The sequence below is a fragment of the Dermacentor albipictus genome, chromosome 8, assembly GCF_038994185.2.
Source record: "Dermacentor albipictus isolate Rhodes 1998 colony chromosome 8, USDA_Dalb.pri_finalv2, whole genome shotgun sequence".
NCBI classification, from domain to species: Eukaryota; Metazoa; Arthropoda; class Arachnida; order Ixodida; family Ixodidae; genus Dermacentor; species Dermacentor albipictus.
In genome coordinates this window covers 1,479,328-1,493,745 of record NC_091828.1, presented here as the reverse complement: position 1 = coordinate 1,493,745, position 14,418 = coordinate 1,479,328, and the positions used below count along the sequence as shown (strand labels likewise).

Genomic DNA, 14,418 nt, shown 5'->3' with positions numbered 1-14,418 from the left:
GTATTCGTCTATCTTTTAAAGTTTTTTCAACTGCTTTCACGAGAGCTTCCTTACTTTTTGGTTCCAGTTCATTTATCTGCCTAATGGGAACCTCGTCTAGCACTGTGGCTGTGCGCTTAGGAATTTTCTCTTCCGCTTTCTTCCAGTTTAAATTTGTAAGCACTAGCTCCTTTCCCCCTTGGGTCTCTTTCATGCTCTTTTTTTCTTCAAATACAACCTCGTCCTTGCCTTGGAAAGATTCGGCTGTTACTTTTTGGATGTAATTTATTGCTGCTTCTCCTTCCAGTCTGTTTTCATCTTCGTCTAGGATATGTTGTTGTATTGTTGTTGACTTCCTGCCTAATAATTTTATGTGATTCCAAAATATTCTAGGTGCGGCCTTTTGCTCACGTATTTCTGACAACCAACTTTCACTTTCACCTTTTAATTTTGCTTGCACCAGTATTTGAACCATAGACTTTTTCTGCCGGTATATTTCCCATTTACTGGTTACTTCATCCTGTGGCAACTGCGCCTTCTTTGCCTGCCTGTGTTCTCGAGATGCTTTCTGTAGTTCGGCGATCGCTTCTCGTATCTCCTTGTTCCATCAGCTTTTCGGTTTCTTTTTTCTTTTCCAATGAACATGTTGTTTCTCTTTCCGTATTTCTGTCGTTACTACACTTAGAAGCTCACCGTATTCCCACCCCTTACTTGGCGACTTGCCAATTTCTTCTTCCACTCTAGTGACTATATTTGCTATTTGTTCAGCGTTCAAATTTGGACTGGCCATTTTGCTTTCGTTGCTCTCTTTCCCAACTACATATCCCATTTTCAAAATGATGCGTTTATGGTCACTCCCTATGCTGCTAAACCTTTCCTCATCGATGACCATTTCTCTCAACTTATCATGAATTCCTTCTGTCATCAGACAGTAATCAATGGTCGATTGCCGGTTTCCCACTTCCCACGTGATCTGTCCTTCACACTTAGGCCCTGTATTCACGATCACGAGGTTATGTTGCTCGTAAAGGTCTAGCATTGACTTCCCGTTATTGTCGGTATAGCCATCTAAATCCTGTATGTGGGCATTCATGTCACCTAATAGGACTATCTCAGCACCATTCCCGAAACCCCTAATATCAGCGCTTATGCATTCCACTAACTCTTTATTCTTCTCTGTGCAATTTATTCCGGTCCACAAATACGTAACTCCAACCCAAGTTTCTTTCCCACTCATTGTACCTGATAACCAAAGATGCTCTTGACATTGTGAATTTACTCTTTTCCATTTGGCTCCCTGATGGATGAGCCTTCCGACTCCCCCTCCCTTTCTTTCCGACTTAGTTCTGTTGCACCCTTCCCATTCTCAATAACTGGCGGCTCTTCTGAGTCTCTAAGGTGCGTTTCTGTAACCGCATACACCCCTATTTGTTCTTCGGCTGCGCGCTGCCGTAGGCGACCACGGGATGCGCAGGTCGCTCTTTACACAGTCGTGCCCCGAGACTCTGGAGCACCTTCTCTGTGCTTGCCCATCCTTGGCGCAGGAACGCTCCACAGCGATCAACACCTACAGACGCCACGGCCTTCCAGCGGCCACAGAGACTGACCTGCTGTTCCCAGTGTGTCCACAGCTCCCTGCGCTGCGAAGCCTGCTGGAGTTTAAGTTCCACGGGAATAGACACCCTATAAGCGCCCGCTACAACGCTGGCAACTTTACTGAGGACTGCCACCTGTCGCGCATAGTGGAGTCTATTAGGCCACATCCTCCCTCTTTCTCTATCATCTTTCACTACCCATTCCCTCTCCCCTGATGACGCTTCGCCGTGCTCCCTGACGGGTTGCAGAACCAAGCGTCCTTCCTTTCCTTAGATCACTATCTCTCTACACAGTCGTGCCGGCACCGGACCAACGGCACCGGCCGCTTAGAAAGCCAAGCTGTACATCTGTTAGAACATTAAATTTATTAAAAAACGGCGTAATTCGAACAAATATAATTTTTTCTAGGCACTTGGAGAAGACAGAAATAGGTCTGTAATTTCATGTTACTGTCTCCTCGCTTAAAAATTTCTACTATAGTTATTTTCGTAGCTTCGGGAAAGAACTCGATTCGAAGCATATATGCAGGAACTTCTGTGATGAAGTGTATAACGTCTTTTATTGGAGAGGTCTGGAAATCACGGCATCGAGTGATTTGGTATTATTTAAGCACATAAAAGTTTGATGCACTTCATCTTTATCTGTTGGATCAAAAAAGATCTGCTTCATATTTCGGCGTCCTGCAAACAATTCCACATGTTCATTACAGGGAGTTGCTGCGTTTAGGAAGTGGTTGTTGAAGTGATTTGCGAGTGACGTCAGTTAAATCGCGACCGCGAAGTGTTAAGGATTCAGGCAGAGCATTTTTATTTTCACGCCCAAGTATATTATTGATGAGCTAGAAGTGGCGTTAGATCGTTGTCGACTAGCATTTTCAAAAAGACGAGATGATGGGCTTTATTAGTACGTCTAAGTTCTGCATTTATTCGATTTCGAAGTTTCTTAAATTCTTTCAACACTTCTATTGTGTTGAAGCGCAACTCTCACGCGTCCTCTGATATGTTGTTTTCTCGCATAGCTCTTGTCTCCTGTAATCTGGCTTCGCCGCCTTGCTTTACTCGGCGGCCGGTATGCTTGCAAGGTAGTACGAGAGATGGCGCGATTGTTGCTCTGGTAACGCTACCTAACGGCGGGGTGCCTTGGGCACAAAGGAGAAGGCTCTTCCTCTTTGTCTCGGGATCGGAAAGTGGCGCGGACATTCTGCGCCTGCGCCGATCCATGCTTCCTTGAGACCGTCTCGCGAGGCCTACCCCGTAATGGACGAACACGATCGTTCGAACGCGCCACCGTTCGCGTGACCGTACGCGCGAACGACCAGGCGTTGCTGTCCAGCACGGTGCGAGAGAGAGAGAGAGAGAAAAAAACTTTATTGATTCTATCAAGGGGTTTAGCGGTGAGCCGTCTTGCGCTTGCTGCCTGGCTCTTCAGCACGGGTGTGCCCCTATTGCAGGGCTCCACTGAGCCTGGCCACTTCGCACGCGTGCTGCACCATTGCCCTTTGGGCGGTGAGCTCGCTGCTGGTGAGCAGGCCCTCCCATTGCTCCGCACTCGGGTTTTTATGTTTATGGAATGTGTAGTTATGCTTGCATTCCCATGTTATGTGATAAAGAGTTGGTATTTCTCCGCACCATGGGCAGGAGTTTCTGTATTGTGTCGGGTACATTTTACTTAGTATGTGTAGATTATAGAAAGTTCCGGTTTGTAGCCTTCTCCAGTCGGCTGCTTCCTGTTGTGTAAGTAGTGTGTGTGGCGGAGGATATTTGATTCTCTGCCCTCTATAATAGTTTAATATTTCCGCACACGTCGGCTCCACCGTTGTAGGGTTCTCGAGAGGCTCTATCTGTCCAGCTCGGTATGTGATCTCGCGAACTAGACTGTCTGCTCTCACGTTCCCTTCTATCCCGGTATGGGCCGGTATCCAGAAAAGTTTGTGTTTCACTTTATTTCCGTGGGTTCCTGCTCCGAGGAGGATTCGCAGGGCCTCTTTACAGACTCTCCCCTGCATGCAATGCCTGCATGCAGCTTTGGAGTCTGTTAATATGGTTAGTGATCTGTTACTTCGGTCGCTGCAAGCGCTATGGCGACCTCTTCCCCCTCCGCTACCGTGCAATTCCTTATGGTTGCGCAGCTGATTGTCTCTCCCATGTAGTCTACTACAGCCGTAGCTACTCTGTGTGTTCTAGTGTGCTTGTCCCACGGGTATAACCCTGCATCCATGTACACCGTGTTTTCCTGTGTTGCCAGGTGGCCTTCCACGTAATCTGCCCTTGCCTGCCTTCTGGCTGCGTGTAGGTTCGCATCCACGTTGCGTGGAATTGGACTTATTCTGAGGGTTTGTCTGACGTTGTCTGGGATGTCTGCCTCTCGATCTATTGCCCCTTTCGTATCGTATCCTAGTCTCTGTAGGAGCATTCTTCCTGTAGCCGACTGCCAAAGTCTCGCTATTTGTATGTTTAGTTGCGCTTCTGCCAGCTCGCTGAACGTGTTGTGTATTCCTAGCTGCAGTAGCTTGTCGTTTGAAGTATTCCTCGGTAGGCGTAGTGCGAACATATTCGCTCGTTAATCCGGTGGCGGTGAGTCGAACTTCCGCGATTTTTCTCGCGCCCATCGGCATGTTTCGTGGATAGCAACTCGGCTAGCAGGCATTAGTCTATGAAAGGTGCAATAAATGCCCTTGTGATTGTTTGCACTACTCTGTTGTCGTCCCTTTGTCCCAAGAGCACGGGTGAGAACCCCACACCATAGAGCGTGTGCGCAAGAATGAATGATAACAGTGTAATGAAGAAGAAAAGGACAAGGCCAGCCAGATCGTCTGTTCCGTGCCTGCAGTGGAACCAGTGGGCCAGCCGGATCACCAGTGCTTAGCGCGAGCGTGAGCCGTTCGGGCAACCAGCTGTTCCTGCTCTGCGTGACCTTCCTTCTCGATTACGAACAGACGCTACCAACTGAACTGTTCAAACACTCCATTACAATTGGTGGAAGGTGCGGGGTATTCAAGAACATCTACACCCTGGAACTCCAGTCTCGGACTCTGCCTCCCGTAATGCCTGCCTCTCCCCAGCCGACGTCGCCGCCACCCTCCGTGGCCTGCTCTGGCGCTGTCCCGCAACGCCATCCAGCGGTTTTCAGCGGTACGGATGAACAGGACGTCAGTGACTGGTTGGCTACGTACGAACGGGTGAGCTTGCACAATCGATGGGATGATACCGCCAAGCTAAATGCCGTCATAGTCTACCTTGCGGGAGTCGCTCACCTATGGTTTAAAAATCACGAAGCCGGTTCTCAGCCCTGGTCCGCGTTCAAGACCAGTTTCGCTGCAGTTTTCGGTCGCCCCGCCGTCCACAAGTTGCGCGCCGAGCAGCGGTTACGAGAGCGAGCGCAACAACCCGGTGAAACATTCACCTGTTACATCGAAGAGGTTCTCGACCTGTGCAAACGTGTGGATGCTTCTATGTCCGAAAATGAGAAATTGAAGCACATTTTGAAGAGCATCGCTGATGACATTTTTCAAATGTTGATCGCCAAGAATCCGCGCACCGCAGCAGAGCTCATAAACTTGTGCCAAAGCTAGGACGAGTTGAGAAGGCAGCGCGATTTGACCAGGCGCCCCTCAGTGGCTGACGAGGCCCTCTCTTCCATGACCGTCCTCCCTGATCGCTCCCCCCTGCTCACACAAATCCAAGCTTTCGTGCGGGAGGAAATTGCACGTCAGCTCTCTCTAATGCCCTTTGCTGAGCTACCCAACAGCAGCCGCTGCCGTCACAGCCTCCTACACAGCTCGCCCCTACGCTCCGGCGGGTTATTGAAGAGCTAGTTTCTGAGGCCCTACCTATGCAGCATCAACAGTACCCTGTCGCCGCGCCACCTACTTACGCATCCGTCGCCGCGCAGCCTCCTCGTCAACCACTCGTTGCGCTACGTCGACGTCCGCTACCACCCGTTCGTCATCCCGTTCATCGACCTGCTCCTGCGTTTGCTAATCCTTGGCGCACACAAGACAACAGGCCCATATGTTATGCCTGCGGTATTCCCGGCCATGTGGCACGACTCTGCCGCCGCCGCATGCTGCACTCTGATGGGTTGGTGCAGTCGCCTCCCTACGCCGACGTGCAACCTTTTCATGACACTTATCTTAGTCGGCAGTCGAACAGGCCACCAGCCGAGCGCCCGGTCCTTACACGTCGTTCGCCTTCCCCGCGTCGCCGCTCGTTGTCCCCCATGCGTCGGCGCCCTTCACCGGCCCACGCAAGAGGAAAACTAAGCGCCGCAGTTCAGGAGGCAAGAACTGCGTCGTCATCGATCTCTACAAGTCCTCCATTGTCGCCTTCGAACGTTGTCGACCTTACTGTGAACAGCCTCCCCACCGTTGCGCTAATTGATACTGGAGCAGCCGTGTCTGTCCTAAACGAACGCCCTTCTCGCGCCTTACGAAAAGTTACGACGCCACTTTCTGGGTTTTCTCTTCGCACAGCAAGCGCCCAGCCAGTGTAACCTTCAGCAGCATGCACAGCTAGAGTTGTTATTCAGGGCGTTCTCTATATTGTGGAGTTTGTGGTTCTTCATTCCTGCTCTCACGACGTGATACTTGGGTGGGACTTTCTTTCGCGAAATAACGCCGTCATCAATTGTGCACGTGCTGAAGTCGAATTATCACCTCTGTGTGACGTACCCCTCGTCGGCGCCACATCTCTTCTCGCTAAGCTAGTCCTTCGGGAAGACATCGCCATACCGCCGCACTCGCCTGCCGTTGTTCCCGTCTTCTGTGGCGCTGTCTCTGAAGGCACTGTCCTCTTCACTCCTTCGGAACTCTTCATAACCCGCAAAGATGTTCCCCTCCCTTTCGCCACGCTTGACATTTCAGCCGGTCTCAGCGCTATCGTTGTCTGCAATCCGCTTCCTACAGCCCTGACGGCTCTTTGCTGTGTAGCACTTGGCCATGTTCAGCCTCTTGATGACATGTTTATAACCGACGTGCCGGGGGCTTCGTATACAGAGCTCACTGACTTCTGTGAACTTTCCACTTCTGCTCCGCCATCACCTGACTTATTCACACCTTTCATTGCCGATGACCTTACTTCCGAGCAGCGCTCCCAGCTTCTTCACCTGCTTGCCCAGTTCTGTTCTTCTTTTGATGTCGCTCAGCCTACTCTGGGTCGCACGTCAACCGCCAGCCACCACATCGACACTGGCTCCAACGCGCCATTGCGGCAGCGCCCGTACCGCGTATCCGCCAAGGAACGTCAGGTGATCGGTGAGCACGTAGGCGACATGCTTCAGCGCGGCGTCATTCGACCTTCCAATAGCCCGTGGGCATCACCGGTGGTTCTCGTCACAAAGAAAGATGGTTCTATTCGGTTCTGCGTCGATTATCGCCGTCTTAATAAGATAACGCGAAAAGACGTCTACCCTCTACCACGCATTGATGACGCTCTGGACAGCTTGCAAGGCGCTCAATTCTTCTCTTCATTGGATTTACGCTCGGGCTACTGGCAGGTCCCGATGTCAGCAGTTGATCGCCCTAAAACTGCATTCATTACGCCTCATAAACGATTTAATGTGATGCCATTTGGCCTATGCAATGGGCCTGCTACGTTTGAACGAATGATGGACAATATCTTGCGTGGTCTCAAATGGAGCACGTGTTTGTGCTACCTCGACGACATCGTTGTGTTCGCCCCTGATTTCAGCACGCATCTTCTTCGCCTTAGGCAAGTGTTGACGTGCTTGACCAACGCAGGCCTGCAACTGAACCTGGAAAAGTGCCAGTTCGCTGTGCGCAAGCTCATGATTCTAGGTCATGTCGTATCACAAGACGGCATTTGCCCCGACCCATCAAAACTTCGCGCTGTGACAGTTTCCGAAACCTAAGACACTCAAAAAACTCCGCGCTTTCATCGGCCTCTGTTCTTACTTCAGACGCTTTGTTCGCAATTTTGCCTCAATTATATCACCTTTGACACAACTCTTAAGTGGCGCCAACGACCTAGCCTCCTGGTCTCCTGCTTGTGACACCGCGTTCGTGACCTTACGCCATCTCCCGACGTCTCCGCCTATACTGCGACACTACGACCCCACCGCCCCAACTGAAGTGCATACCGATGCCAGTGGTATTGGCCTTGACGCTGTCCTTGCGCAGCGCAAGCCTGGCTACTCCGAGTACGTCGTTGCTTACGCCAGTCGTGCACTGACCAAAGCGGAACGCAATTACAGCGTCACAGAAAAAGAATGCTTGGCCATCGTTTGGGCACTCGGGAAGTTTAGCCCTTATTTATATGGCAAGCCTTTCCATGTCGTTACTGACCATCACGCCCTTTGTTGGTTATCCTCTTTAAAAGACCCGTCTGGACGCCTTGCCCGCTGGGCTCTGCGCATTCAAGAATACGACATACACCTCATCCACCGCTCAGGTCGCAAGCACACTGACGCCGACGCTCTGTCCCGCTCTCCGCTGCCAGCCGACACGGCCTCCCTCTCCACCATTAAGGCGGTATCCTCGATCGACATCGCCACCTGCGCATCAGAACAGCGCAAGGATCCTTGGGATCTTTTGGATCTCCTTTCTGGCTCGCCTGCATCTCCCATCTCCCGCTCCTTGCGACGCCAGGCTGCCCACTTTGCTGTCCGGGATATCGACGCAACTACCAGCCCGATAGTCGCAAGTGGCTCTTGGTTATCTCTAGGACTTTGCGTTCCGACATGTGCGCGTCTTTCCATACTGACCCACAATGTGCACACGCCGGCATTTTGAAGACGTATGACCGCCTACGGCAACGTTACTACTGGCGAGGAATGTTTACTTTTGTCCAAAAGTTTGTCCGCTCGTGCCCGCAATGCCAACGCCGCAGATCTCCGCCTCATTCGGCCCACGGTTTATTACAGCCGCTTCCGTGCCCTGGGGTGCTATGCAGGATGCGTCGAGTTTCGCGAAACTCGGGATCTTCACGAGCTCTGGCGACACCCCAAGATGAAAGCACAAATGGTACCGAGACACAGTTTATCTTTCGACAAGCCTCCAGTTTCATTGGTTTATCAAGGTTCACTCTGGCTGGCTATCATTCCTTGGGCGTTGCCTTCTGGGCGGTCGACAAACTGGGGCTCACGTGATCATACCGTCGGTGCATGGTCGTGCCTTCTTTCACTTGTTTGTCGTTCCACCGAGTGCATTACATGCAGAAGCAAGTTGTAAAACAAATGCATTTAGTACAGTATTATTCGTTACTTTAACGTGGTTTAGAAGCATTTTGAAGCCTACGAGATGTGCACTGAATGCGTCTTAGACTAATTTGTAATTTACTACGCTTCGCATTATACCACGAGGGAACGCTGTAGTGGCGTCATCTTACAACACGTTCATTGGAAAGGAAAAAAAAACCGAAAAGCTGGTGGAACAAGGAGATACGAGAAGCGATCGCCGAACGACAGAAAGCATCTCGAGAGCACAGGCAGGCAAAGAAGGCGCAGTTGCCACAGGATGAAGTAACCAGTAAATGGGAAATATACCGGCAGAAAAAGTCTATGGTTCAAATACTGGTGCAAGCAAAATTAAAAGGTGAAAGTGAAAGTTGGTTGTCAGAAATACGTGAGCAAAAGAAGGCCGCACCTAGAATATTTTGGAATCACATAAAATTATTAGGCAGGAAGTCAACAACAATACAACAACATATCCTAGACGAAGATGAAAACAGACTGGAAGGAGAAGCAGCAATAAATTACATCCAAAAAGTAACAGCCGAATCTTTCCAAGGCAAGGACGAGGTTGTATTTGAAGAAAAAAAGAGCATGAAAGAGACCCAAGGGGGAAAGGAGCTAGTGCTTACAAATTTAAACTGGAAGAAAGCGGAAGGGAAAATTCCTAAGCGCACAGCCACAGGGCTAGACGAGGTTCCCGTTAGGCTGATAAATGAACTGGGACCAAAAAGTAAGGAAGCTCTCGTGAAAGCAGTTGAAAAAACTTTAAAAGATAGACGAATACCAGACAGTTGGCGACAAAGTAGAATGAATTTAATTTATAAAGGTAAGGGGGAGAAAGAATTCACTCGTATAGACCGTTGACCATTACATCGGTAATATACAGGCTAGCAATGCAGGCAATCAAATTAAAGCTTCAAGCATGGGCAGAAAATAATGACATTTTGGGAGAGCTTCAGAATGGCTTTAGAATAGGTAGGCGTTTGGATGATAACTTGTTTGTTCTTACTCAGTGTATTGAAATATCAAAAGCAGAAAGCAGACCGTTGTATGTGGCCTTTTTGGGCATTACAGGAGCATACGACAACGTAGACCGCAGCATTTTGTGGGATATTCTGAAAGGGGAAGGCTTAGGTAACGATTGTATACAGCTTTTGAGAGAGATTTACCTAGAAAATACTGTTTGCGTTGAATGGGAAGGGATGAGGAGCGTGGAGAAAGTTCATATCAACAAGGGACTGAGGCAGGGGTGCCCTTTATCCCCGCTGCTGTTTATGATGTACATGGTGAGGATGGAGAGGGCGCTAGAAGGAAGTAATATCGGGTTTAATCTCTCATACAAACAGGCAGGTACAGTAATAGAGCAGCAACTCCCAGGTTTATTTTATGCGGACGACATTGTGTTGCTCGCAAACAAGTAAAGTGATTTGCAACGTCTGGCTAATATCTGTGGACAGGAAGGCAACAATTTAGGTTTGAAATTTAGTGTTAGAAAATCAGGTGTTATTGTATTCAATGAAAACAGTGAACAGACAGTGGAGATACAGGGTCAAGAAATACCGCGGGTAACAGAATATAAATACCTTGGTATATGGATAAACGAAGGCAACGGATATATGGAAACACAGGAAAAAACCATAACAGTCAAGGGGAAGAGAAATGCAGCCATAATGAAGCACAGAGCGCTATGGGGATACAATAGGTACGAGGTCCTCCGAGGTATGTGGAAAGGGGTAATGGTTCCAGGACTTACTTTTGCAAATGCGGTTGTTTGCTTTAAATCAGGGGTACAATCAGGACTCGACGGGAACCAAAGGTCAGTGGGTCGCCTCGCATTGGGCGCTCACGGGAAGACTACAAATGAAGCTGTGCAAGGGGATATGGGCTGGACTATAGTTTTGAAGTGAGGGAAGCTCGCAGTAAAATTGAGTATGAAGAACGGCTGAGGAATATGGAGGAAAGTAAATGGGCTGGGAGAGTGTTCAGGTATCTGTACAGGCAAAACATTGATTCACAGTGGAGGAAAAGAACTAGGAAGCTTACCAGCAAGTATGCGGCCTGTGGGGTGGGCAACACAGCAACAAAGAAGGTCAAGCGGATAGTCAGAGAGGCTGAATTAAAGGGCCCCTGAAACGGTTCGGACAAATTTTGTAGACGCGTAGGGTACAGCTTAAGTAGAACATTCGCACCACAATTTAAGTGAAGCGTTACGTATTAATGGAGCTACAAGCGATTAGAACCCAAGTAACCACGGATATCCGGGCGACGTCCGACGGACGTCCTTTCTGGATATTCGGGATGTCCGTGGGATATCCATGAATGTCCGACGTACGTCCGAGGGACGTCCCTGGGAAATCCAAAGGTAATCGCTTTGGCATCCGTAGTACGTCCGATGCGGACATCCAGCATGGACATTCAGGGGACGTTCAGGATATATATATATATATATATATATATATATATATATATATATATATATATATATATATATATATATATATATGTGTGTGTGTGTGTGTGTGTGTGTGTGTGTGTGTGTGTGTCTTCCCGGGGATATTCCAGATATACACATGCCTTGAAGCGACAATAGTGGCCGGGACACATTCAAGCACCGGACCATTATATATATTACATTGGTCTAATGCTTGAATGCATTCTTGTTTTAAATAAACGAGAAATGAACTTACACCAACTTCCAAATACAATTAAACGTTTATTGTCACCTTATACATATACATAAAAAGACCAATAAGCAGATATATGCGTACTGTTCAAAGAACAAATAAATACACGGATAAAGAAGAAAACTTGCAATTTCAATAGCACAACAACAAGGTAGAGAACAGCAGAACAAAAATACTTATTGCCCACCCTGCTTTGACATTTGAGTTTGTAGCATGGAATAAAAAGAAAGAGCAAAAACACATCAATTAGCATTATTAAGCAGCGAAAGCAACAGAAATGACATGAAGGAATTAATCTTGACTACATCACTTCACTAGCACTCTGCGACACGGGCACTAAAAATGACATTAACTGGCTAATGCCTTAAACTTTAATGTCATTCGCGGGGTGCCACACGGACATGCTTAATGGTATCGCAGCTTAAATGTTATTCGCGACGTAGTGCGTTCTCGTAAGTCAACTTGCCGTCAAATGCGTACTCTCGTTCCCAATGTCTCCACATTCTGACGTGGCTAAACGAACTATTAGTGAAGAACAATCAATATATTCTCCACTTTCTTTAAACAATAGCTCTTTCTCGTGGCGTAGTGCGTTCTTACAATTATTAAAACTCACTTGGCCATCGAATGCGTACTCTCGTTTACAATGTCCCCGCCGTGGCCGTAGTGACCATATTCTCACGATATTAAACAAACTTGTAGATAAAAACAACTAATATATTCTTCACTTTTTTAAAAGGAGCTTTTTATTTTCGTAGAGATCAGCAGGCGATCTTGCCGCTACTGACGGCTACAGCTCTGATCATGAGCGCATTAGCCAGGAGAAGCTGTTTGCCAGGAGAATCAAAGGGCGCCGATGAAGAGTCCGCGGTAGGTAAAGCAAACGTAGACTCCGGGGTCCTGCTTACCAGAAAACCCGCATTGACTTGTGCGTACACCTCTCCTAAGGGATCCTGTTCCGTTCTCACAGCGAAGTGAACCATCCGAAGCGTCACGTAGAGTATATCCATCAGGGAAGCAAGGCACATTGTCCTTAGTGCGCGTAGTGTCACAACCACCGTCCTGAACTTCCGATGTCGCCTCGGTGCAGCGACCAGCATCACAAGGCGTGCAAATGTTTGCAGGGACAGCCCGAACGCACATGTTAATGCATGCGTGCGGGGTATGCGCGCCACTGCACAGTTCTAGAGTTGCGAATTCTCGAGCTGTTGACTGCTGGCTGCCGGTGCGAGATCCGAAGTCCTCGAATATCGTCTTTGTTTCCAGCGACGCTCTTTTTCGCGCGTGCGGCTTCTCCCGCAGTCTAGGCATCCTGGCACCTGTGAAGAAAACACATTTCAATACCCAAACGAATTAAAAAAGAAATCGATGTAGCTGTCATACCTTGGTAGCTGAGTAGGAGACTTCGGCAGGCACGGAAGGTGACAAACGCTGCTCCGCTGCCCTTAAAACGATCGCAGAATGAAAAATGGCGTGGCGACGATGGCTAGAGCTTGGATTGGATAGGATGACTGCAGCGTTCTGCTTTGCCAAGGTTGTAACACTTCCACGTGCATCTACGCAAACATAAATAGGTTTTTAAAATATTCTATTATTACACAGTGAAATATTTACTTATTCTGGGAATATTCGGTATCTGATTTTCGAGTTTTTAGTTTCTGCTAAAGCTGTCGGCGCCAGAAAAACATAGCCTTTGAGATTACTTTCAATGCATGGCGGCTCTGACGCATTATAGCTTTCGTAATCGCTTTCAACGCACGCAGCCACCAAAAGCGTAGCCTTTGAGATTTGTTTTTGTTACCTATAATGATATTATTGTATGCACAATTGAACACTGCAGACAACTTCCTGTTTTAAGAAACCAGCCAGAAACAGGCGCACACAGGAAACACGAGAAGACAGGAAAGAGGCTGGAAGAGGCCTGTCTTGTGTATGTTTCCTGTGTCCGTCTTTTTTTTTTGCTGTTTTTTTCTTAATACAATGCACCAACTAGCCCAACAACGTGTTTTACTTCCTGTTTCAATGATAAACCTGAACCTACATGTTCGGAGGTCAGGACCAAAACTCTATGATCAGGAACTTTTCATAATGAGGGATAACTTGAGTGCTTGGCTCTAGGTCGAATAAGTGGCTTCAAATGGGCGCTTATATATTCTGCTAGTCATCCACAAGCATTTTTTTTAAAGCAAACTACAAATTGTTTGTATGACCCACCGATAGAAAAAAAATCGTATTTTAATACTGCGATGTTAAAGTGGGCAGAATTGATATCAAGTTGGAAATATATTTATTTTGCTTTGAAAAAAGAATGGACTGTGTCCGATAGAGAACAAAAATAAACAAATATAATATGAACAAACTAAAATTTCCGGCAATATATTTATGCTAGTTTATATATAGCTCACTAGTGTATATCCTGGGCATGCCTATTTATGGACAGCCAGCGGACGTTCAAAATGGGATGTCCCATGGACATCCCGGTGGGATGTCCTTCGGACATCCAAACAGGATATGGACTTCTCCTGTACGTCCCACGGACGTCCGTGTTGGATATCCGGATGGATGGACGTTGGGACTTATGGTGGACGTCCCACGGATATCCGTGGTTACTTGGGAAGTTACCCTCCTCCCCAGCCATGCTTTTCCTCCTCAACTCGTCCGCCGAGCGAGCGGGGCTAAGCTCCGCCTTCACTGGTCCTGCGTCACGATGCGACGTCACATCGTCGACTTTCGGGTGTTTTGGAGCCCGCCCCCGCCCGCGCGAAATTTCTCCGCTAGCTGCTTGGCTGTCGACCCCAAGCGAGAGCTATCGAAGCAGCGTGCGTTGCGAGCATTCTGTCGTAGCGCCGAACGTGTCTGGTATTCCGTTAACCACAGGCAAGCTGGTCATTTCGGCAAATGACTGGAGCCATAAACTCAAGCTGATGACGGAACTTTGGCGTAGACGTACGTGAGCGGCCTGATCGGTCTG

At 48.3% G+C, this 14,418-nt stretch overlaps 1 protein-coding gene and 1 long non-coding RNA gene across 2 annotated transcripts in view; both read right to left on the bottom strand.

Annotated features, from left to right (window-relative positions):
* LOC139048610 (uncharacterized) overlaps nt 1-14,418 on the bottom strand; it is a 54,906-nt gene that overhangs the window by 2,813 nt on the left and 37,675 nt on the right. Inside the window, exon 2 of the mRNA XM_070523041.1 lies at nt 10,807-10,890. Within this exon, the coding sequence (XP_070379142.1) occupies nt 10,807-10,890 (84 nt within the window). The remainder of the gene's footprint in view (nt 1-10,806; nt 10,891-14,418) is intronic.
* Nucleotides 12,168-12,943, bottom strand: LOC139048348 (uncharacterized). The gene is made up of 2 exons (XR_011507628.1): nt 12,831-12,943; nt 12,168-12,766 (listed from the first exon to the last, which is right to left on the bottom strand). It is a non-coding gene; the product is annotated as an uncharacterized lncRNA (long non-coding RNA).